The sequence below is a fragment of the Octopus bimaculoides genome, chromosome 18, assembly GCF_001194135.2.
Source record: "Octopus bimaculoides isolate UCB-OBI-ISO-001 chromosome 18, ASM119413v2, whole genome shotgun sequence".
Lineage (NCBI taxonomy): Eukaryota > Metazoa > Mollusca > Cephalopoda > Octopoda > Octopodidae > Octopus > Octopus bimaculoides.
Genome location: NC_068998.1, coordinates 31,224,066 through 31,250,970, shown reverse-complemented (window position 1 = coordinate 31,250,970; position 26,905 = coordinate 31,224,066). Strand labels below are relative to the sequence as shown.

The window sequence follows — 26,905 nt, the reverse complement described above, 5'->3', positions numbered from 1 at the left end:
ACATATTTGTTTTGCAAGATTTTTTATGTGAAATCGTGTGTTGAAACAGATGTTGTTGTACTTGGGGATGGTCATATTGCCAGTTTAGCCAATAAAAACACACGCACTGTATATTTGGTGTTAATTTGCTTCAGCTTTATATTACTTTATATTACATTAATCCTATTTCGGCCAGAGTTCTTTCGTCACACTTCTGTGACCTCATCAGTGGTCCTTTGCTTTCTTCTTTCTTATGTGTGTCTCACCTTGCTAACTATCAGCCATTTTGTATTTTGTATTCCTATTGTATGTGTCTACACATGTGTATCCTTCAATGTGTCTATGTTTTTGTAAGTGCATGTGTATGTATGGGGAGTGCCTGTATTATCTATATCCTCTGTTAATACATGTTCGTTAGTTTTTGTTTTTATTTATTTATTTGTTCATGTGTTTATATCTACTTCTTTTTTGTATTTAATTAAATTTTGTTAACGTATGTAGTATTTAATTCCATTTGTTTATCTATGTATTGTATTATATTTTGTTCATATTCTTATTGGTTTATGGGGAACGTATTGTCATATGTTGTGGTTTGTGGTTTGTTAGGGGTGTGTGTTAGTGTTCCATTCTAGTTTCCTATTCAGGCTAGGTTTATCTTCTATTATGTGTGTAGCTTCTGTAATTTGTTTTAAGTGCTGCGTCTCTGCTATGTGTGGATAAGATTTTCATTTCTATGTTATTGAGTGAGCCTCCATGTTCTTGCTCAGCGTGCTGGTACAGAACTGATGAGCTCTTCCCTTCCTTAAGTTCCCTCCAATGTTCATTTGCCCGCTCCCCTATGCTCCTTGCTGTTTCGCCTACATATGTCGTTGTCTTGTTACTGCATCGTCCCTCTGTACATCTTATACTATAGACCACATTTCTGGTTTTACAGTTCGTTTGTGGGCTAAATCTACATACGGTACAGTTCCTATCAGTGCGGGGGTTCTACTAAAAGGGTATGTTCTAATGATAAGGGATTTGATAGGGTTGCCTGGCCTTTCAACAACCTTAATACTTAGCTTAAGTTTGTCTAGGGCCCTTCTAAAGCGGTACGCCAGTTCGCCTCTAGGGGTGATGTCGACGAACATAACGCTCTTGTATTTGTGGCTATCATACCATGAGCTGGCCTTCCCTATTTTCTTCTTAATTCTTTCAATGGTGTTCCATGACTTGCTCCTATAGAGTGGGCAAATCCCATTCCTATCGTTGCGTTTGATTGTTTCAAACTTCTTCATAGCTCCTTTGTATACCCTGATCCTTTCTTTACGGCTGTAACCTGAGAATTGCATGCGGTGAACGAAATGTTGTATATGTCGCTTTAATTCTGTAGGGTTGCACATGCAGGAGACATTTCGCATTACTCTGACGAGGTCTGCCATCAATATATTGAATTTGGCATTGTCCGCAATAGCCGAGTTCTGGTGGATCAGGTATTTGGAGGCCATAGGTTTTGTACATGAATGCTCATGTCCTACTACAACTTGAGGATGAGATTTACAGCAGGAAAGTTCACAACAGAGTGGAAATGGCTTGAAGTAGGTATTGCAGCCGGATGCACAATATCAGTCATTTTATTTGTGCTAGTCATGGAAATGTTACTTAGATCTACAAACTGTGAGAAAGCTGCTACAAAGACACCATTAAGGGCTTTTATGGACGATGTTACTGTGCTATCGGAAAGTAGAGAAGCAGCAGAGGGAAAGTTAGAGCGGTTCGACGAACTGATAGGATGGGCAAGAATGAAATTCAAAGCCAAAAAATTGCGAAGCATGGCTTTCGTGAAAGGAGTGCAAGAAGAAGTGAAATTCAGGATAGGAGGTGAAGACATACCAACAGTGAAAGAACAACCAGTAAAGAGTCTCGGCAGATGGTATAGAGACTTATTAAATGATAAGAAGCAAGGGAAAGAAATACACAAGTTAGTAGAACAAGGATTAAAGGCAATTGACAGAACACTGCCGGGAAAATTCAAATGTTGGATATTGCAATTTGGGCTGTACCCAAGGATAATGTGGCCATTGCAAATGTACGAAATAGCCGCGAGTAGATTAGAAAGGATGGAGTGTGGTTATCAGAAAATGGCCTGGTCTGCCGAAATCACTGAATACAACTGCACTATATGGGGAACCTGTGCTGCAACTACCAATAACATCAATCGCCGAAGAAAAGGCAAGGACAGTAATGATGCTAAGGTATTCAAAAGATCAGAGCATCTGAGAAAACCCTCCAAAGGTATGAACAGAGAGGAAATGGAATGCAGAAGAGGCAGTAAACAGGGTGATCGGAAAATTAAGGCACGCTGAAATAGTCGGAGCAACGCAAGAAGCAAGAGCCAGCCTGGGGTCGCACAATTTCAGGCCATTTTGCAAGAGCAGTATAAAAGAGATGAAAGAGGCAGTGGTACACGAAGTGAGAAAGGAGGAAGAAGAAAGGCAGAATGTACATTTGGTGCAATGTAGTCAACAGGGACAGTGCCTGAGATGGGAGGAAAACGTGGTCAGTCGCAGAATCTCATGGAAGGAACTTTGGGCTTGGGAACAAGCAGGAACATCCTTCCTGATCAAGTCTACCTTTGACGTTTTACCCTCACCAGCAAACTTAGTCCGGTGGAACATAAAACCAACTGATGAATGTAGATGCGGAGAGAAAGCGACGCTGAGACATGTTCTGTCAAGCTGCAGACTAGCACTAGAAAGGTATACATGGCGTCATAACCAAGTCCTCGGCGTCATAAGCGCAGCACTCAAGGAGAAGATTGAGGGATACAATAGGGTAGAGTACCCAAAAGTGGAAAAGTGCAGGAAAATATACTTCCAGAAGGAGGGAAAAGGACATAAGACCAGGCCTCCAAATAAAATATACGAGATAGACTAAAAATGGAAGGGATACTGGGAGCTGGCCACAGATTTGGAAAGACTAGTAATATTTCCACTCATAAAAACAACAAAAAGACCAGACTTAGTCCTACAGGGCAGAGAACGGAGAATAGGAATTTTGCTAGAACTGACAGTGCCATGAGAAGAGAACATCGACAATGCAGAGAAACGAAAGGAGAAGAGATATGAAAAACTAATCGAAGAGTGCAGAGAACAGGGATGGACTGTCGAGTACTACCATCTGGCAGTGGGGGCTAGGGGCTTCATTGAAAGAAAAATGACAGCGCTATTCAAAAGAAGATTTGCATTTTCAAGCTCTGAACTGAGAAAACTAATAAGGAGAATACAGGAGGCGGTCGAAAAAGCCAGCTTCTATATATGGCTGAAGCGGGAAGACCAACAAAGGCTTGAAAGTCATAACATGCTGGCAGGAAAATAACATCACTAGGTGAGACAGGCTGACACTGAAATAGCTTTGCTGGTTGACAGGTGACGGTCTCGCTTAGAGAATGTGTGGCCCTCCATTGCTCAGTTAAAGTTTAGACAGTGTTACGTGACAATTTGCTGGGGCTGCCTGCTGGAGCCTACCAGCAGGTATTTAAAAGGAAATTTGACAAAACAGTCAGCCGTCCACTAACACTCGTTGACACTGCATCGAAGAGGCCAGGGAACAGAAGAAAGAAAGAGAAATAAGACATGCACTCAACACCAGAGCTGAAGACACCTCCGAAAGTGTGGGGAGGGGGGGGGGCATCACGTCAAAATGGTAGAGGAGTAGGGCCGAAACCGGACGTGGTTCCTCCTGATGATGTCTTGAGCTAACTGGATCCTATAAAGGAGCTGTTGTGGTAGCAGACCATGAAACATGGTTGAAACCCCTCAGTACCAAAAGTTGATAAACTTGAGCACTAAAGTTGATGTAATCACCTTAACACTGCCCCAAAATTGCTGGCCTTGCACCAAAATCTGAAATTATTATTATTATTATTATTATTATTATTATTATTATGATAAGAAGAAGAATGCCCATGATGACTAACTAACTATTTAGGACCCTTATTTGTTTGTAGGTGTCACATCTGTCTGAGACACATCTGTGATTGTGTAAACAAAAGCCAAAAATCTTTGTTTGATATATTTATTGATATATGGCTAGTTTATAGCAGGTCAACTGAAGTACTTTTCTGTAAAATAAGAATAAAATACAGAAACTGAAATTACATATATGGTTAAGTGTATCTCTGAGAGCATGTATGTGTCTTTGTGGTTGTAATAACTGATTTAGTTGGTCCCAGGTCCAGTTTTCAAGATCTTTTTCTGAGAAAGGTTGATTTTGTCACCCATGCTCAATGCCATACCCTGGAAAAGAAAGAAAACAGATACAGTGTGGCATAAATAATAAGGGATATCATGATTCATTGTTAGTACTGTCTATAAAATTCCTCAACAACATCGATTTCACATTAATTATAATTTCACAACCATTATCATTATTACATGCAGCTTTTTTTTTGTTTCTTGCACCAAATAAGAAAAAATCTACTATGAATTTTAATGAAGAAATAAGTGAAATTAACCCTCCACCCAACTCATTCAGTGGTTTTACATCACTGCCAAATGAACAAAAATACTGAACTAGAACAAAACATTTTCCACTGCACTTCCACTCTTAGTAGGTTAGTCCATCCAGTAGTTAAGGCCATGAAGCAATGCAATTTTCCCAATGGAGAACTGAAGCATATTAATTTATTAATATGCTTACTCTATTAACTTGCAGTGGTGGCAACAAATTATCTAAAATACTGGCAAAGAGGAAATAAGTAGTATGGACATGTGACATCAAAAGGGAGGCAGCTGGGGTGTAAGAAAGGGCTTATAGTAGCAATAGATAAAATATGTCAGAGGAAAAGCAATAAATACATTGGAAGAAGTGATGAAGTCAGATCTCAAGATGTTAGATCTTGCAGACAAGATGACACACAATCAAAATGTAATTGCCCTTTTTTGTCACACAGACTTCTGCAATCCAATATTTCCAAAGAGAAAAAAAGATTCTTTTCTACTCTAGGCACAAGGCCTGAAACTTTTGGGAACGGGGCCAGTCGATTAGATCAAGCCCAGTACACAACTGGTACTTAATTCATCAACCCCAAAAGGATGAAAAGTAAAGCTGACTTCAGTGGAATTTGAACTCAGAACATAAAGACAGACGAAATACCGCTAAGCACTTCGCCCGGCGCTTCTGCCAGCTCGCCGCCTTAAAGTGAAAAGAGATTCTGCAATAATACTGATGGTAATGTTGAATCACATGGATCAATATAGGGAATGTGATAATCTAAGTAAGGTTAAGAGCATTGGTTCTGCATTCAAACAAAAGATCTAAAATATCTTAAACAAGTGGCATTCCATTTCTTGAAGTTATAAAAAGAGTCACAAGAAGTGGAAAAAGAAAAAAAAAAGACCATCAATTTCATTCCACTGACTTCAGTAGTGAACTGTTGCTTCCTTTCTTACTTCTGCAGCTGACCTGTACAAGGCTCTGAGTCATAATTTAAACATCAGCTACAAGGGAACTGCCACATGCATAAGCCACATTCCAACTAAAATGAGAGGTGATAATGAGTCAAAGAGGAAGAGGAGTTCCAAACAAACAGGTAGTGTTAATGCAGTGTCATCATCATCTTACCACTATTGTGGTACATGAAGTCAGCAGCAGACTGCATGCATGTCCTTGTGTTATTCATGTTACCTGGTTACAAAATTCACCATATTGAAACAAATGAGCTTACTTAGTTTGCTTGTCCTTGACAACTTACTTCAGAAAGATTACAGATTGTGAAGGATGAATTCAGTACATGTTTGTTACAGTAAACCATCAAATAGTTGCTGAACATCATCTCTTCACATGATACTTAGGGAATTTGTAAACGTGGGAACTCCTATACAAAGCCTGGTACTTATTTTATTGGTCTCTTTACTGGACTACCAAGTTACAGGGACATAAACACACCAACACTTGCTGCCAAGAGGTGATGGAGGACAAAGACAAAGATGCACATGTGTGTGAGTGTGTGGTTTATATATATATATATATATATATATATATGAACACACACAATGGGCTTCTTTCAATTTCTATCTACCAAATCTACTCACAAAGATTTGGTCTGCCCAAGGAAATAGTAGAAGACACTTGCCCAAGGTGCCACACAGTGGGGCTAAACCCAGAACTATGTGGTTAGGAAGCAAACTTCTTACCACACAGCCATGTCTGTGCCTATGTATATGTTTATGAATCTGTGTTGCAAGATTCCTGATGTGAAACTGTGTTGAAACAGATATTGCTATATTTCAGGATAGTCATTTTTAACATTCTTTTTATTTTTTGCTAAATAAATACACACACTATATATTTGTTCTTCACTCATTTATTACTATTCTTATTTTAGCTAATGTCCACTGTCTGGAAATTTTTCATCATACATCTGTGACCTCTTCAATGACACTTTCCATCCTCATGTGTGTTCCTGCTTTGCTTAGTCCATTCTGTTCTTCTGTGATGTGTATCCTTATATGCGCATACATTTGGGTCTGTATTTGAGTGTGTGTGTGCATGCATGTGTGCCTATATGTGTATATATGGACTTACACCCTTTATATTGTTGCCATTATTATTGTCATTGTTCTTAGTAGCACTATGATCCTCCCCTCACCCGTTGCCGCTGCCCTTGTCCCCGACTTTTGGTATTGTTCCTATATCTCTCTGTGTGTTCACCCATGTTACTGCCATTGTGGTAGTTGTTGTTATTGCCATTGTTGCTGTTGTCATTGTTGGTCACATTGTTGATGTTGCGGCCGTTTGTGAAGTTACTGTATGTTTGTTTGTGTGTGTGTATATGGGTTCGCTTCTTATGTTGTTTGTATCTGTGCCCTTTATACAGTTTTTTTTTGTTTATCTAGTTATCTCTATTTTTTATATTTATCATAGGTATGTGCATATTTTTCTATTGTGTATGTATTACACTGTTTGTATGTTTTTTTGTTTTTTTCTCAGCCTTCTCTGTCTTTAGTCGTTGTGTTGCTTGGCATGGTGGTGATGGATGTTATTGTTCCATTTGTGTTTTCTGTTGAGGCTCAGTCTGTCTATTGCTATGTGTGTAGCCTCTGTAATCTGTCTAAGTGTCCTGTCAGTTCTATGCATTGATAATACCTTAACCTCTATGTTATTAACCAAGCCTCTATGTTCTGCTTGTGCATGTTGGAAGAACACTGATGAGCCTTTCTCCTCTTAGAGTACCTACCGGTGTTCGCCTATGCTGCATGCTATCTCTCCAATGTAAGTAGTTGTCTTGTTTCTGCACTGTCCCTCAGTACACCATAAGCTATATACTATATTCCTAACCTTACAGTTAACCTGTGTGTTCATTTTACATGAAGACCTATCAAAAGGACAAGTTCTACAGATCAGGGATTTTATAGGAGCACCAGATCTTTCTACTTCTTTAATCTGTAGATTGGCCTTATCTAATGTTTTTCTAAAAAAAGTATGCTAGTTCACTGCCAGGGATAGCATCAACAAACATGACACTGATATTTGTTGCTGTCATACCATGAGTTGGCCATAACTATCTTTTTTCTGGTTTTTCTTGTGCTGTTCCATGATTTACTCCTGTATAGCGGGCAGATCCCCTTTGCATCACTCTCTATGATGGCCTTGTACTTAGCGGTGGCTCCTTTGTACACTCTAATCCTGTCCCTTTGGTTGTAGCTAGAGAATTGCATGCAGTAGATGAAGTGGTGTACATGTCTTTCCAATTCTATACAGTCGCATATGTGGGACACATTCGTCATGTCTCTCACCAAATCTACTATTAGAGGCCATGGGTATAATGGGAGTGAAAGATCTGGACTTTATTTTTCTTGGTTTCCAGTCAGAGTTTTGTGTCTAAAACCGGTATCCTATAGTCTAGGTGCTTGTTAGGATAGTCTATTGTTATTTTAGTACTCTGATGGAGTTGGCTATTCACTGAATGCTTTCCATAGCGTTAGCTTCTAGATCATTAAGATTGTCTTGTTGGGAGTACATGATAAGGGTCATAGAGTTTTCTGTTAATTTCTCCTTGAGTTTCCTATCCCACCATACCATAAATAGGTTAGCTACATTGCCAGCAATATTGACACTGATGACTGCACCTTCCTCTTGGATGGATATCTTGTTATTAAACTTAAATATGTGGCCTTGAATGTGATTTTGGTACTTGCACCCACCACATGTGTGATCTTTTTAAACCGATCATTGTTTTTGGGTGTCTGTATAGGTCTGGCCCACCCATTCCATCTCTCTCTAGGGGTTTTCTTGGCCATAGAGGTTATAGTAGGGGGTTTACCTTTTACTGATGCAGTGGGGCAGAAACAGCTATGGTCATGTTCATCTAAGTAATCTTTGTAACATGTCAGTCTCAGGAGAAAGCCCAGTTCTTCTGTGTCGACACTATGAAACTCCATGTCGCCCTCATTGATCACCTCCACATATTTCTAGCAGGAGATTCAGTAGTCGTTGGCAACATTGGCTCTGCAGACCTGTCACATTGGTGGTCCTGTTACTGGATCTGTGGTTGCCTAATGGTCCTTGCAGAGCCCAAACAGTGCCAGGCAGATGTAATTACTGGCCTTTAAGTTGTTGGTCATGCACTTCTTTGTCCCCAGGATGTTTGACCACATCATCATAGGAGTGTTGAGGATCTTCTCTCTCTCTTCATACTCAAATACTGTTGTTTCCCTAATACTGATGATGTAGGGTAGCATCACCTGGATGTAGTTCAGGAGGTTGTCTATCGACATTCTGCTGGATTTGTCCGTGGGAAAGCACGTGTCTAAAACCGGTATCCAATAGTCTGGGTGCTTGTTAGGGTAGTCTATTGTTATTGTAATACTCTGGTGGAGTTGGCTATATTTGTGCGCTGTATGAGCTTGCACAGGCCACTTGTGGACATCTTATCAAGTTGCTGTACCTCTTATCTACTCTGTCTTCTAGTGTATTGTTCTAAAATCTAAGTTTAGTACTGGCTATGTTGAAGTGTGCTTCTATTTCATCATTTTTCTGTTGAGAGATGCAAACTTTTTTGTTGAAGGGTAGGGTTGTCAGATAAATACGACTCATATCATATGAATATCATATTGATTGCAGAATAGGGTATGAAAAGGGTTAGTGTCGTTTATACCTGTTATACTACTTTCTATCCTATCATTTCTCTGGTGACCACCTCTTTGGTTGTCTCTGTTGTTGTTGCAGGTGGTGATGGTGTTTCTATGTGTATTGTTGTTGTTAGAAATGTTTGTGTTGGTTTGCATGTTTTCATAGTTGTTTTCGTTGTTGTTAGTATCCTCTCTATTATTGTTATTCTTGTTGTTGTTACCATCCCTACTATTATTGTTATTCTTATAGTTATTGTCTCCCATACTGCTGATCCACCCTCTATCTTCATTTTCTTCAGTGCTGCTGCTGCACCTGTTCTGGCCCCTAAGTTTGGCATGTCTGTGTCTTTCTGTGTTCGTTCTTCTCTACAGTACCATTGTTATTGTTATTGTTGTTGTTACCGTTAGTTGTTCCTAGTGACATCAATCTTTGGTATCTAGACCTTCCCCTCACCTGCATTCCCCTCTCTGTTACTGTTGCTGCTGTCCTTGACCCTCACTTTGATGTAGTTTTGTATCTTTTTGTGTTTGTGTGTTCATTCAGGTTGCCATCATCATGGTGGTGGTGGTGGTGGTTGTTGTTGTTGTTGTCATCATTGTTTGTGTTGTAGTGGCTATCTGTGAAGTTACCATTACTGTTGTTATTGTCAACGTGTTTGGAGGTATTATTATTGTTGTTACTGTTGATGTTGTTTGTGTTGTGGCCATTTGTGTCGTTGTTGTTGTTATGTTTGTTCAGGTTACACTGAACTTCAGTGAATGCTTTTACTATTTCAGAGAGAGAATGTATTATATTTCTGTATACGGTGCACTTTGGTGGTAGTTGGAGTATGGACTGTTCTTCCATGTCAATTGTTGTATCTCCATAGATATTCACTTCATTGCCCTTGCTAAATTCAGCCATTAGTGGGGCGTCTACCATCTATATCCCATCAATCTTATCCAGGTACCTCCATTTTGCTTCTTGCTTGATTTTATATTGTTGCTTATTACTTCATCCATGTAAATTTTTTGTTGAAGTGTTCATCGCATTTGCGTCTGATAAAAATGCTTCCTTGGTGAAGTTGTTCTCCCTGTTGGTGTAGTGATGTATTTTACTTCCCGTAGTAATACACATTAGTGTTTTTCTAGTCTCTAATCTGTATAAATTCTATTCTTAGTGTTTATCATTAGTGTTCTTTTTAGTCTTTCAGCCTGTCCTCTAGTTTGTTGTAGTCTTTCCACCTTATTAGTGAATGTGTTAGTATACATTCTGAAGTAGACACACAGTTTTATGAAGTGAAGTTGTGTTGTGATGATCTTTTTAAGACAACAAAATATAGTGTTTTTCAACGTCTTGCTAGCCTGGCTGAGGCTCACATTACATTTATGAATTTGTGTTGCAAGATTCCTGATGTGAAACTGTGTGTTGAAACAGATATTGTAGTTATTTTGGGATGGTAATTTTTTTTTTTTTTTTGCCAAATAAACACATGCACTATATATTCGTTCTTCACTCATTTATTACTGTTCTTATTTTAACTCATGTTCATTGTCTCGATATCTTTTGCGACACATCTGTGACCTTTTCAGCAACACTTTCTGTCCTCATGTGTGCTCCTGCCCCGCCTTGTCCATTCTGTTCTTCTATGATATGTATCCTTATATGTGCATGCGCTTACATCTATATTTGTGTGTGTGTGTGTACATGCATGTGTGTATGCATGTCTATGCATACGCCCTTTATATTGTTGTCATTGTTATCACTGTTATTCTTAGTAGCAATATGATCCTCCCCTCACTCCTGTCCCCCTGTTGCCACTGCTGCTGCCCTTGACCCTGACTTTTGGTACCATTCCTGTATCTCTCTGTGTTTAAACGTTGCCCATGCTGGTACCATTGCGATAGTTGCTGTTGCCGTTGTCATTGTTGTTGATGTAGTTGAGAGTGATGCAAAGGGGATCTGCCTGCTATACAGGAGTAAACCCTGGAACACCACAAAAAAGATAGATAAGGCCAACTCATGGTATGACAACAAAATATACCAGAGTATCAAGTTTGTTGATGCTACCCCTGGCAGCGAACTAGCATACCTTTTTAGAAAAGCATTAGACAAGGCTAATCTATGGAATAAAGTAGTAGAAAGGCCTGGAACCCCCATAAAATCCATTATCTGTAGAACTTATCCCTTCGATAGGTCCCCATGTATGGAGAACAATTGTATAGTATGTAGGATGAACCCACAGGTTAACTGCAAGGTTAAGAATATAGTATATAGCTTATGGTGTACTGAAAGACAGTGCAGAAACAAGACAACTACTTACATTGGAGAGACAGCATGCAGCATAGAGGAGTGTATGGGTAAACACTGGTGGGAGCTCAAAGAGGAGAAAGGCTCATCAGTGTTCTTCCAACATGCTCGAGCAGGACATAGAAGCTTGGTTAATAACATAGAGGTTAAAGTATTATCAATGCATTGAACTGACACGACACAAATTGCAGAAGCTACACACATAGCAATAGACAGATCGAGCCTCAACAGAAAACACAAATGGAACAATAACACCCACCACCACCACACCATCCAACACAACTAAAGACAGAAGGGAAAAAAACAAAAAAATACAGTGCAATACACATACAATAGAAAAATATGCGCATACCTATGATAAATATAAGAAATAGAGATAACTAGATAAACAAAAGAAACTATATAAAGGGCACAGATACAAACAACATAGGAAGTAATAAATGAATGAAGAATGAATAGATAGTGCCTGTGTCTATTTGGGAAAAAGGGAAAAAAATTACCATCCTGAAATACAACTATTTATTTATTTATTTATATATATATATATATATATATATATATATATATATATATATATATACACATATATATATATAATACAAAGAATATATATGCATGTATACACACATATATGTATATACTTACATCTACATGTGTATATAGATGCATATCAGGGTACAGGATGTTAGAACAATGAACTACAGACAATGGAACGAACACATAGGAAAACAGAAAGCCACTTGGAATTATTCATCAGCTGCCTCTATTCTAACTAGACATTTATCATCATCATCATCATCATCATCGTTTAACGTCCACTTTCCATATATATATATATATATACACACATACATACATAATGATTGAATCATAATGCTAACACAGGTGGGACACAATACTGACTTATACACATTTAATATAATTGGTAGTATATTATGGTTGCATAATGAAATACAGTGTCCCTACCAGTAACTAATATGTATGTACCAGTTGCCAGAAATATGCTTAATATGTAAGATTGGTATATTCAATTATGTCACACTGCTAAATTTAGTGGCTGTTGAAGCAATGTGCTTGTGGATGGTTAATGGTTTGGATGTGGTACTGAAGAAGGAGCAAGAACTCCTGAAATATGCATATACACCCATCACCTATTTTTCTATCTTTGATTGCATTGTTTACATAGACGTATCCATATGCGAAACATCATAACTTTCACACACAGAATGAAATCATTTTTGTCACTCACTTCTGGATTTTAATTATTATATATACTAGCATAAAATTCATGCCCCAGACACTCTGTCTGCAAGTTGCTAAATGATATTTACACATCTGATTCCCAATTTGTGTAATTTTTCTGTTATGATACATCTAATTTTCCTTTGTATTAAGTTAGACATGGCCTGGGCCTATACTGGCTGAAACCTATCAAAGATATCAAAGTTATTATTATTCCATATTTGTCTAATAGTACTCAATCCATAAATATTTCTTTCCTTATTTTATCACAGTGTTAATTACTCTCTTTTAAACAAACTAACAAGAAGTCCATCCTCTACATCAGTGGTTCTGAACCTTGGTCCATACAATAAAATAATAAACTGGGGATCCACAATAATATTCTAAGGGCCCTTGAAAAAATTTTGCTTTAGACGTAGGTATTGGTATGTATGCTAGAAACAGCTAGGTTTCTTTCTCTAACATTTTACATCGTTCAACCTACAAAAATTAATGTGAAGACATTAATAAATAGTATTCTATAAAACTAGATGTTAAGCATCGAATGGCTACGGGGGTCCATCAGAATAAAATAATAATCAAAGGGGATCCATGGATAAAAAATGGTTGAGAATCCCTGCTCTACATGGTCGTCTATCATGGAAGAGATGGCAGCATCACATGAGTTTATTCTAAGGTGTATAGCATACCAAACAGCCATACCAACAAATTCACCTGTGACTTTTTTTTTTTAAATTATTCCAGTGTAGCGATTTCAGATTACCAACCCCTATTACCACTGAGCTGACCTCCTGGCAACTTGAAACCATGTTCAGATAAAGGAAAGGGAGCAGAGAGGATAGATTCAATTTCATCCAGCCCCATATAATTTCAGGTACCCCACTCAAATCCTTCCCCAAATATTCATTGCCATAATAGCAAATAAAGTATATTTTCTGTGTGTATGTATGTGTAAGGTACATGTGTGTAAATTACAGAGAAAGAGTTTTTGTGTACAAATATATGAATATATACATAGATATATACATATGGACTTAGGCATGGCTGATTGAATTAGAAGTTTGTTTCACAATCATTAATTCCAGGGTTTGATTCCACTGCCTGACATCTTCTACAAGTGCATTTACCATAGCCTTGGGTCAACCCAAGTTATGTGAATGAGTTTGAATAAGCAGAAACTGTATACAAGCTTATATGAAATGGACTGTACTTATAATTTAAAGGTCCAGCCTCGTCACACTATGTCATATTGATTCTACCTGAGAATTACATGAAGGGTACATGTATCTCAAGAATATTCAGCCACTTGGTATGCTAATTCAATGAGTTGGCTGTCTAGTTTATTAAACAACTAGATGTTCATATGCCAAAATTGACATGAGAGTCTAGAATCCCATCATATACAGATTTATTATATATATATATATATATATATATATACAATCTCTACTGCTAACCATCATTCTAGCCCTGCCTCTCGGCCCCATGTAACTTTTACTTGACTCCTACAACTCTTATCATCACCACCTTAGTTGCTATCCACCACTCACTATCTCTCATTATGATATATCTTTATTGTCATTTCAGCAAACTACTTATCCATCCTCTTACAAACTAACAACAGACCAATGTGTACGTATCTCTATCCCTCCTACCATCCCACTACACTCATATTCATACTCTTGGTCACCTGAAAAATATAAAGACCACATAGAGAAGAGAGGAGTCCTTATTCGCATAAGGTACACGGCAACCTTTACAATGTCAATGATATGATGCATCCAGTGCACTTTTAATATGGTTAGTATTTAAAGATAATGTAGGGTTGAGAGGATTCTTTGGTTGCATCAAGAAAATGACAACCTCTAAGTGCTGATACCATGATAATATGAGCCTAGTAAACTCCGTCATGTGACTGGTGTTAGAAATGCCATCTGGTTATAACAACCATGCCAGAAATGGAATGCATCAGCTTAACATGGTCTTCTGATCTATCTAACCCATAGCAACATGGAAAATATACTGTGATGATAATGACTGAAACAAATGAAACAAAAATGAAATAAGAAATGGAAAAACAAATTACCTGGCTTTTAGCTCGAATACGCACATGACCCTGTACTGGTGCATCATTACTAAGATGAGCTGGCTTCTCTATGCTGAGGTTGGCTAGGACATCTTCTCCAAAAATAGACCGGGCATACATGTTGGCTGCCATAAAACCACATTCTCCAGAAAGTGCCTAACAATGAGCAACAAATAGTTACCATTAGTTGAAGTATGTAGGAATAGTATATCTTAAGCCAAGCTGAACTTTGGTTCAATACCTGTACATCCCACTATATCCTGTCATTAGACCACATCACAATATATCATGGTAGTAGACTACACCTTACATTCAATCTCATCAGACAATAAACCAAAATAACAACAGCAGACAATAAACCAAAACAATTGATGTTACCTTTTCAGGAGTAAGACACTTCATGTTAGTGGAGCTCATCACATGGTTTAAATACTCATGGAGTTCTGAGATATTAGTGTTGACCACAACTTTATTCTCCCATTCAAACTCAGCCCACATCTGTCGGAACTCTGTGTCGGTACAACTAGCTGGTACTATATAATCCATAATGTCAATGTGAATATCATTTAATACAACACAATTTCTGTCACTTGCCGCTCCGGTCACATCATAGACTGAAATTGAGAAACAGAGTTTAATATAGCAATAATTTCCTAGAATATTGCCATCAGACCACACTTAAGGATAAAATGTTAGATTACTTACATGTAGGTCGGGATTTTAAATCCATGGTTAACCATGGTATTACTTCAGTTCAGCCAGCTGGTGGATACAGATTCTGAATCATTCTTATTTTACTTTTTATAAGTTAATGGGGAAGAGAGTAGTGCCTGTTAAAGCATGATGTAGAGACCACAACACCTACATAGTGGAATTCGTAGAATGGATAGTCTTGAAGCTCAGAGAAAAAAGTTACAGTGATGTGGGAGAGGGGCATGTGCAACTATATAAAAAGAATATTCCTCTCAAAACCTTTGTAAAATGTAAGCACAAGAGACCAGACATAACAATCTGGCACAGAGAAAAGAAACTATTTACATTAGTCTAGCAAGTGTCAGCGAAGAAAAGAAAACAACTCTGTTGAATTGACACACACACACCTTGAGTTGTTCAACTTGCAAGACAAGTTCCACCTCTACTTCATAGCTCAGGTGTTACAAAAAGTAAGAAAGTTACCCAAATTCAAAGCATCTGCTTTAACAATATACAAATCAAACAAAGATAGCATCTATGTGATCACTCAACTTGCTTGTTAAAAGAAAAAAGCCAAATCTATGATTTAAAAAAAAAAAGAACATATTGGATATACAAAAAGATTGTCTTGTCATGGCTGGAATACCATTGGTAACATCTAAGTTAAATAACAATGATATACTTTTAATATTGAAGACTTAGTTTTTATAACAACATCTGCAGGCAGACATACAAACAAAACTTGATACTGAATTTAATGAAAGTAAAAATTTTAGCAATTTAGAAGGAAGACAAGTCCCTTATAGTATCATGGAAATGGCCGTGAAAGGAATCAGAGAAATTCAATAAGGCATGGTCAGTGTAAACAAAGGACACAAGAAATATAGTGGAATCACAGGTAGGCAATTACAAAAGGTAGATTTCATATGCAGCAGTTGCATCAGAGCAATAAGAAATAAGAGCACTTGGGAAATAGATTACCTCATATGCCCAGATATTTTCAAGAACTAACTGAGAGCTTCTGTTACCTATGTGACCTAATTAGCTAGGAGGTGGTGCTCCAAATGAATGGTAGCTAGAATAAGAATATATTTGGAGAAAGGTCATCGATCTCTCATCTCTACTGCTAACAAAAAATTTTTCTTTCAAAGTCAAAGGCATCATGTATAATGCTTATGTGCAAAGTAACATGAGCATGCTTCATTAGATGTGCCATGTTAATGTGCATGAACAACAATGTATAAATGAACTGAAAGACTGAACTTAAGAATCAGATATAGCGTGCAAGAGAGGAGATGCACTGGTATGGGCATGTGATGCAAATGGAGCATGAAGCAACTGTTGAGCATGAAAGGAGGAGACCAAAGAAAAATGAAGGTGAGGTAGTAGAAAATGATCTCAAGGTATTACATCTGATGAAGATGACAGAGAACATGTTGATTGGTGATACACAACACTGCAGAAGACCTGACCTCTCATACCTGTTTGGGAAACTGCCCACTAAAATAGTGAGGTAATGCACACTCCCCACATTGCATACTTCTTATTCTATACACTCTCATCTCCCCAACATCTCTTCTACTCATCATACTAAGCCACTCATAACTGAGATAAAAGACTTCAATCTATGCATAGTAAATCCTTAGCTCCCCTATCTAATACCCTCCCTTTTCTCTATCATCTATTCTACACACTTTTATGTCACCCAACCTATCAATTCTGAATCCTCTCCACTTCATTCTATCCTTCTAAATCATAATGCTTAAATTGCACTCTTGCAACTTACACTCACCTACCTTGATTTTTCTGTCACTTTCTTAGGTATGTTACTTTGAGAATGGCTCTGCTGCATCCTCTGTTAATCTGTCCACCACCACTTCCTTATGACAATAAGTCCATTCCTCCCCCAACACTTCATCTAAAGTCATCATTCTCTCTCCTGTTCAATCTTTCAATGGTTGAGGCTCTTTTACCCTGTGAGTTACAAGGCAACCTCACTAATGCTGGTACAATGAAAAGTAGGTTGAAAAGTTAATAAGCTGATTATGGAGGAGTGTTGCTAGGTTGTTAGAGCTGTGAAATCTCGCGTACATTAATTTCAACTCTTCTTATTAATAATTATTTAGGTTCTTTCCAGTTAAACTGACATATGACTATTCAAAGGACTTCAAAAGTAACTGGTATTGACTTCTCTTAAAAATGGACAAAATTTGGCATCAGTGTTATCTAATGTCTGCAGGAAAAGAGTTTAGCCCCCAAGGACATTCATGCTGACATGGTTGCTATATTAGGGGATAATGCTCCAGTTTTATCAACAGTACAATAGTAAGTAGCTGAAGGGAGAGTCTTGAAGATGACCCAAGGTCTGGACATCCTGCAACTGCCACCATAAAGGAAAACATTAACTGTGGTCACATGGTGATGGATGACAGGTGACTGATTATAAATTAAATAGCCAATGCTGTTAACATACTCCATGAGAGTTGAGGATATTCTGCACAATGAACTTGGCATGACAAAGGTTTCTGCTTGGTGAGTACCATGTCTTCCAACACCTCTTCAAAAGCACACTAAGCTGATCACATCATGGGAAAATCTGACATTGTTTGAGGTAGATCTAGCTGGTTTCCATGAAAGTTTCCTAACTTAGGAAGAGTGTTGGATTCATCACTTTGGGCCAGAGACAAAGAGACAATCTATGCAGTGGAAACACCCTTCCTCATCTGCTCCAAAGAATGCCAAGCTTGTTTTATCTGCAGAGAAGCTGATTGCCTCAGATTTTTGAGATGCAAAAGGTATTGTGTTCATTGACTATCTTCAAAGGGGTCACACTATCAACAGAAAGTACTATGCCAACTTGCTGAGGCAGGTATGAAAGGCTATCAAAACCAAATGCCCAGAAAAACTGACAAAAGGGTCTTCTTTCATTAGGACAATGGTCCAGCACACAAGTCCTTGGTTTCAATGGCTGCTGTGTATGATTGTGGCTTTGAACTGGTTGATCACCCTCTCTATTTTCTTGATTTGGCCTCATTTGACTATCATCTGTTCCCAACATGAACAATAAACACTTGGCTGGGGACCAGTATAGAAGTGATGATGACAGCGTATCTGCTGTTGATGACTTTTTTGATCAACAGGATGAAAGCTTTTTCACCAATGGAATCCAGGTGCTGCAACACTGTGGAAGGAGTATGTGGATTGTAAAAGGAACTATGTCAAAAAATAAACCTCATTTGATCACATTCCATGAAAGTAACTTGGCCAGCATATATGAACTTTTCACCTGATCCTCATAGTACAGTCTGTAAAGTGGTTGATAAATCAAGCAGAGACAAAACAGGGTTTGGCAGTACTTTTTAATTGTGCCAATGATACAGAAAAAGTGCACTTCGTAAAACGATTGTTGTTGGGAAGGGCATAACTGAGGCACTGTGGCAAGACATGGTTTTCTGACCAATCATATATGCTGAACTGTGCAATCCACGCCAGAATGAAAAGCAAATGTAAAATGATGATGATGATGACAATGACACTAAAGTTGCCTTGCATCTGTGAAGTATTTTCTGAGATTTGACCATCACTGTTTCCCTATTCCACAAGAATAATTTCAAATAGCAGTCTGAGCAAGGGATGCCTAAGAAGATTTGTTAAGCAAAATCTAAGAAGTAGTGATATATCATACTGTACATAAATCCTACCCATACTTATATGGAAATAGGGGTACTGAAGGGAGGAGAGGGAGGAGGAATATAACTTTTACATACCAATGTTACCAAAAATGATACCATTCTCTGTAGAAGCAACTTTCACATTGCCCTTTATGTTACAAAAATCATGAGGGGCCATGGTCACTGGCTGTGGCTTCTCAACCAGTTTCAAGTCACCTGCAAAAGTGGAAGAAGGAGGAAGTAGTTAACATCTTGGTTTATGGAATGAAAGAAGAGAAGATAAAAACAGAGGGACATAAGACAGAAATAGATAGACTTTTGAGTCACATATAGAAATAGGGATAGAAGAGCAATATGAGAGAAGTGGAACAGAGAGAGAGAAAAACAGATGATTAGAATGAAAATATATAGAAATATACAGTGGCAGACTGGCCAGGTTGCCAGCTTGTCCGATGACAAGTGGGCCCCTGCACCATTAGAATCCATATATGGGGGCCCATCCCCTCAAGTTTGAGAATTTTTTTATTCACTCCTGGAAGAATGCATTAGTTATTTCAGCCTGGCTGTGTTTGTAGACAGTTGAAAAGAATACTTTTAATAAAAAAAAAAAATTAAATGATAGCACTGTAGATGCGGGTGGGCCCCCTTAGTCTCCTGGCAACCAATATTTTTACACCCAGTTCACCACTGGAAATATATATAGAATCAAAGTTGAGAGAGGAAGACTTACCAAGTGTGGCAAGTTCTAAAGTTAAATTCTGAAGTGTGTCAGCAGTCTGGTTGACAACTAGCACATCTAGTACTATGTCATACTGATTCACATTAACATAGGCTTCAGCATAAACTGGGTCAGAAAATCCTGTCAGCTGTGTCACCTGAAATATCATCATAATATATGCATCCTTATAAATACACACGGATCTTTTTTAAAACGGGGGCCACATTTTTCATTAACGAAACACTTTGAAACTTGGAACACTGGTAGAACGTGTCATATAAAACATCTTTTTCTCTTAGTCTTCTTAAAAAAAAAAAGAAATCCATAAGTCTTTCCATGTTAAAGTTGTCGTATTTCTGTAATTTCAACCAATCACTGACGTCCATTCAGCCGATATACATTAAGTGCCGACTACATAAACAAACGATTCTGAAACAATTGACCCTAACCCTAACGTTAGGGTTAGGGTTAGGGTTAAAGCAAATTTAAAATGAAAAAAGCAAATAAAACGAAGGTATGGAGATTAAATACGCTTTACATCGCTTAATCAGCCAAAGGAGTAAATATAAACAACTGAATACTTGTCAGTGATTGGTTGAAATTATCGAAATAAGACAATTTTTTACATGAAATAAATTCGAATACAAAAATATTTTTCTGTTCTATAACGCAAAATAGATAAGTATACGAAGTTTGAAAGTCTTTCCGTACCAAAAACACTACGTAAAACATTAATGAAAAATGTGGCCCCCGTTTTAAAATAGATCCATACACACTGACTTCATAGAAAATAAAATAAACACACACACTGCTATATACAAAATAATAACAATAGAACATTAACTGAAGTTTGGTATTTTGTTGTTATCTCATTTTTAGTCCAGTATCTAATTTCTATATTAATTTAAATATTTATATTGATACTATTTGATTAGTTGATTACCATATAAACATACTAAAATAAATTTGAACTAAGTACCTTTATTTCTAAACAAAAGGTAGTAATACTCTTGACCATTATGCTATGACATGCTACATATATGTCTATGTGTAGCACAATGTGCATGTCATATAATGTTCAGGAATAAGATATCTTACGATGGTCAAAGATTAAAGTAGTCAAAATGTGGTATAGATGTAAATAATAAAAAAATAATATTAATAGTACAAAAAAATTATGACTGTATTCATAATTTAATAATAGAAGTAATTTGCTACAGCCTCCCTCTGGTATTTTTATATTAAAGTCATTTTCTCTTACCAAACAATACCATAGAGAGTAGTTTGATCTATTCTTTGTTTTGGCATGTTCATGTGCTTGTCAGCAGCACAAGCCTACCACACTTAATATTTGCTTATTACCTCAGTACTAGTTTCTGTTTTATAGAATACATCATAAAGGAATGCACCATTGTGTCCTGACCAATGCCTTAAGTGTTAACCTAAATTCCAACAGGAGGGATTCGGATTGTGCACTGTAAGCTAAAAAAAATCACTCAACTTGATCAATGAGTTGCCCCTACCCTGCAATATTTAAATTTGACCATTTAAGAGTTAAGAGTTCATGAATACAATGCAGTGCAGAGAACAGGACACACCCCACTGAACACTTGGATAATTGTCCACTCCTGTATCCACCTAATTATTCAATAAATCAAAATTCTCATTATGCTATTTACAAGAACTATAAGTACACAATGAAAAGAATGATAACTACCTTAAATAAATAATATAACTGTATACCAGAGGCATCTTATGTACTACATTGCACTATAACTACTCCTTTTACCAACATCATATAACTACATCATAGCTAGAGCTATTTAGTGTCTAAATATACTTAAGCTATCATCTACAACAGGACTATGTTATAAATATCCCATGTATCGGAACTGTAATAATGATTACATTCTATTCTACAGCTTTTACTACACTTTAAATCAGAATTATACTGTGTTACATAACTGAAACAACCTAATTCTCTACAACTATATTCTTAATTCAAAATTCACTGCAATTGTACTTCCTAAGTACTCTATATAGTGCACTTGTATTTTAACTACCTTATTACATATTTTATACTAGTAATTTTTATTTTACTATATAATATACTACCCTATACAACTTCTCCATGCCACACTACATTAAACAATATTACCATACTAATATACTACACCATATTATCCTACACAATACTATATTATTAGGGTTACATTATTAGACCAATATTTTACATCATACTGCACTTCACTATCAGCAAATGAGGGAGCTTCTATATGGTTGCTCAACTTGCAAGAAATAGCAGCAGAATTTCTTCAGACACCACCCTGTTATCTTTAAAATGGGAGAACACAGTGGATAATGTGGTCATGGGCATAGCTGACTTGGGCTAAACAACAATGACACTTAACAATATTCTATGTGCATACCATTACAAAAATAATAAAATATCATACTTCCAACATTATAATTGCTAAAACTGCTGACATCAATACTAATACTGCCATACACTACAAACACAACAACATGGTAACTGTCATAGAAATATGTTGACATAGTCTAACACTACTGTTAGCTGTCAGCACACACAAATTAGGCCCAGGAATGTCTGTTACCATCCTATCATTAGGGTGTTGTAAATAGATTTCATATCATGTATATGAAATAAATAAATAACAAGTAAATATACCTTATTCAACTTTGATGATCCAATAGTGTCAGTGTCCTTTTTACCAGAAGTACCAAGAGCTTGTGACAAAGTTAATTCAAACATATTCTGGAAACAGAGAATTAGTGACACTTAAAATCTTTATTATACTGGTTTGGAGGAAGAGGCTAAGTCAGAGGTCCTGAAAGGCATTCTAAGACTAGCAAAAATGAAACAGTCAACATTATTTCTGAACAAAAGAATGTCAATGGTTGCAGAAAAGACATGAGCATGGAGGGAACATCAGTGAGCTGATATTCTAAGTAGAAAGAACTGGTTGCAGCAATTGGTGGGGAGATAGAATGTGAAGTGGTTAGGAGTGCCTGAATGAATGTGACACAGGACCAGCCAGCTCTGAAGAGAACAGGCCATTGTAGTAGCAGTAGAAAAGGCAAAGAGAGAAAAGAAACTGTTTTGTGTGCTATTCAGGCTAAATTTGACAGTTGCATAAAAGGAAAGAAAACACAATATACCAGTCAAAAATAAAAGTATTTCAAAAGATCAAAAAAATATCAATTAGATTATGGCTGGGAGATAACAGTTTGCTCAAAGTAACCTCCCTCAGCTTCCACTATGCACTCAAGATGGCTCCAGAACATGGTGTAGGAGCTCCTCACTGTGTCCTTGGGAAGATCTTCAAACACCTCCTTCATCTTGGATATCAGTTCAGTCTTTGTGTTGCAGGCAGAGCGGTTAGTGTTTTTCTCAACTGCACCTCACATACAATAATCCATTGTGATTATAATTGGGGGAATTAGGAGGCCAGAAATTGGGGCTGATGAAGTCTTGGAAATTCTTCAACAACCACTTCTGATTCATTCCATTGGTATGAGAAGAAGCTGAATTCTGCAGCAACACATATGGCCTTCCAGCAGCAATCCTCACCAGCCAGTGATTTGGTATATAGTATAAATGCATTAACAATACACATATTTATTATACACCAAACCAGGTACCATCACCATTTATTTCCTGATCTACCAAATGGATAATAGCTTATCATTTAATTCAGCCAATTTATATCACCAATATACCTGTTATAATCGAGGTTCACAGATGGGGTGGCATTTTCATCCACATGTGGTTGTGCACAGGTAGATAGAAAATTGATTTGCCTCTTGTCTCTGTATGCAGTCATTAGCAAATTTTCTTTTTGCCACTGGATTATTTCATCTCTCTTTTTAAATTTTGCTTTTTTTATACCCAATGGCAATATACTACTTGTAATCACTGTATACGTTGCCACAGTTTCTAAATCTACAGGTTTGATTGAACTAAAAAACCTGTCAAAAAATAATATATGGCTCTGATTATTGTGTGGAAGTGATAAATTCCAGATCAAGGCCATGTTGGCTTACATTATTGTCTCTTCCCTTCATCCGCCATACAAAAACTAAATTCATGGTAGAACCTAGTTTCATTTCACAAATCTTCCAAACTTTGATCCCCCATTTTGTGGGATTTCCAGACATGTACTCTTGGAAACATAACATTTCTTACCTACCATACTTTCATTCACAGACAGGTATCTCTCTGGTTTGTAGAATGTTTTATATGCATTTTGAATATAATCAATGAAGGGTCTTATTTTAAATAAGGTATCAAAGTTTGGATCCCTAGGTTCTCTATGCACTGGTGCACTGCTAGTGTCTTTAATTAGGTTGTCTGGAAAGTTTTGAGCATTTTTAACCTAAATCTTTTAACACTTCATTAAACATATCTGAAATGTAACACAGTTAAAACTTTGGCAATGCTTGAAGTGGTAGTGCATCTCTTCTTTGTTCCTGAATAAAAATACATTTATCTTTCATTCCGGTTACCCTATATCAATATTTGAAATGGATAACCAAAAACTTCATATTCACATTGTAATGCTGCAAAGACTTGCAAAAATATTTGTGAAGTTTATGGTGGTGATTCTGTAGGTGAATCAACTGTTTGAAAGTGGTTTGCAAAATTTAAAGCTGGAGAGTTTAGCTTGGAAGATGACAGTTGCAGTGGAAGACCTTCAAAATTGGATGAAGATGTTTTGAAGGCAAAAATTAAAAAAACTCAAATATCACAACTAGAGAACTTGCAGACAAGCTGGAAGTTTCTAAAAGTATGGCTCATGAACACCTAGTGAAGCTAGGATACATTTCTCACTATAATGTATGGGTCTCTCACAAACTCTCAGAAAAGAATTGGTTGGACCAGTATTCTGTTTGTGATATGCTTTTGAAACATCTTGTGACTGGAGATGAAAAATGGATTGTGTACAAAAACACAGTGTGAAAAAGATCCTGAAGTTTGCACAAGGGTTTCCTAAAACAGCAACCAAAGACAAATGTCCACCCCCAAAAATCTACGCTTTGTGTTTGGTGGGATTATAAAGGCATTATTTATTATGAGCTTGTTACACAAAATCAGACCATTAATTCTGATGTGTATTGTTGTCAGCTGGCTAATTTGAACCAAAAAAATCAAAGAATTGAGGCTGAAGATTGCTAACAGGAAAGGGGTAATGTTCCAACAAGACAATGCCTGACCACATGTGCCTTTGGCTACCCGAACGAATTCATAAGAACTTGGTTGGGATCTCTTACCCCACCCACCATATTCTCCTGATATTGCGCCATCTGACTACCACTTGTTTTTGTCTCTACAGAATTCATTGCACAGAAAAACATTTAGTGATTTAGATGGAGTCAAAATGCATCTAGATAACTTCAAAACAAGTAAAATCTTATGCTGATAGAATATTTAAACTGTCTGATAGATAGACAAAGGTCACTAATAATAATGGAAATTATTTCATTGAATAAAATTTATTGAAAGGTCAATTATTTATATCCTCCTTTTTTACATATTGAAAAACACTCACAACTTTCTGGACAACCTAATATATGTAGATATTGCAATAATTTTAAAAATCAGGTCCTTGTCATAATATTGGAAACACTTCTCTCCAAAAGGTTCATTGTTGCTCCAGTAGTGCATAATTCTGGGTAGCTTTCTTATAACTATAAGAGTATTAATCGCAAAAAAATGCTTAGATTTTGTCTAAGTAAGTGGGAGACCGCAAACCATCTTTTTTACATCTTCATTTATATTCAGTATAATGATTTGTTTTCAAACTAATTGTTTTGAACACACTAAGAAGAGAAAAAATTTTTTTAAATAGGTTAATAGTTTTGTTTCCTGGGAAAGCCAGTCTCTTCTGAAAAATCATTAAGAAAAACAGTTTCCAAACTGTTACTCAATTTAGGTACAAATTCATTTTCTTTGTCGCTATCAGAATTATCATTGGAATTCACTGGTTTTACTTTCAGAAACTGAAATATCTGATTCATAATCACACACCACATAGTTTTTACAGTATATTTTGCTTGATTTCTTTATGTCTACCATTGAAAAATCTTTCAAATTCATGATTCACTGCTTGACAACATGAAATCGGTATCCATTTTTTGTCAGTATAAAAAATTTTCAGAAAATCAATGCAGATTAAATGAGGGAAAAGTTCTCTAAAAATTCACAGAGCTCAAATATCACATCAAATAATGTTGAATACTGTAACTCAATTGTTTTCATGATTGTATCAATGAGATATGCATTTATGCTGAAATCCTCATTTAAATATGATTTGGTTTTTTCGGATTTTTTTTTTTTTTTTTTTTTTTTTCTTTTTTTTTGGTGAGTTGGTAACAGCCAAAATAATTCTTGGGCAGCTTTGGGTGGGTTGGTAATGAAAGGGTTAAAAATAAAAAGGAGAATAATTATTAGAAATATAGGAAAGACAGCAAGAGTGGGATAAGTGGGAGGGGTTTAGGCTTTAAAGGGACTGGTTATTAGTTACAACTAAAATGATAAATATTACTGGGACAGTATAGTGAAAAAAGTGTATAACAAATTATAATCTATATCTATAAAGCTGAGTTTGTGAGTGTGTGTGTGTGTGTTCCATCTATAGAAATCCACATTTTCCACTTTTTCATAAAAATTTTTACACCAATGGAATTTTCTTAATGTGAACTTTCCAGTGCAGTAATTAGATTTTTAAAATTCCGTTTACTTTGTGTGATTTAAGGGAGATTTGGCTGCTGTTTCTAGCAACTTTTATATTTCTTCCCTTCTACCTGGAACAGCGTTCTTACACACACGCTCAACAGAGAGAGAAGGTGATACATACGTCATAGATTAAACTTTCCTCTCAGTATTCTTTACCTATTTTTCGTAACATTGATATATAAAAACACACACAACCACACATACGTGATCTGTGGCAACAACATACACATTGCTCCCGTTCTCCCCCTCTTCCTCTCTCGCTCTTTCAAACGCATACACGTGCAAGTACACAATCATTCAGTAAAATATAACTCATGTTCGTCAATGTTTGGTAAATATACTACGATTTTCACTAC

General features: G+C 36.8%; 2 protein-coding genes across 2 annotated transcripts in view; both read right to left on the bottom strand.

Moving 5' to 3' along the window:
* LOC106867128 (uncharacterized) overlaps window positions 1-1,379 on the bottom strand; it is a 13,303-nt gene extending 11,924 nt beyond the window's left edge. The window contains exon 1 of the mRNA XM_052974256.1: window positions 1,289-1,379. Within this exon, the coding sequence (XP_052830216.1) occupies window positions 1,289-1,379 (91 nt within the window). The remainder of the gene's footprint in view (window positions 1-1,288) is intronic.
* Window positions 1,380-4,019: 2,640 nt separating this feature from the next.
* Window positions 4,020-26,905, bottom strand: part of LOC106880484 (coatomer subunit beta) — a 191,565-nt gene continuing 168,679 nt past the window's right edge. Inside the window, exons 18-23 of the mRNA XM_014930433.2 lie at window positions 22,482-22,568; window positions 19,805-19,949; window positions 19,171-19,290; window positions 15,089-15,324; window positions 14,711-14,866; window positions 4,020-4,256 (exon numbers count right to left, since the gene is read on the bottom strand). Of these exons, the coding sequence (XP_014785919.1) occupies window positions 4,179-4,256; window positions 14,711-14,866; window positions 15,089-15,324; window positions 19,171-19,290; window positions 19,805-19,949; window positions 22,482-22,568 (822 nt within the window). The 3' untranslated portion in view covers window positions 4,020-4,178. The remainder of the gene's footprint in view (window positions 4,257-14,710; window positions 14,867-15,088; window positions 15,325-19,170; window positions 19,291-19,804; window positions 19,950-22,481; window positions 22,569-26,905) is intronic.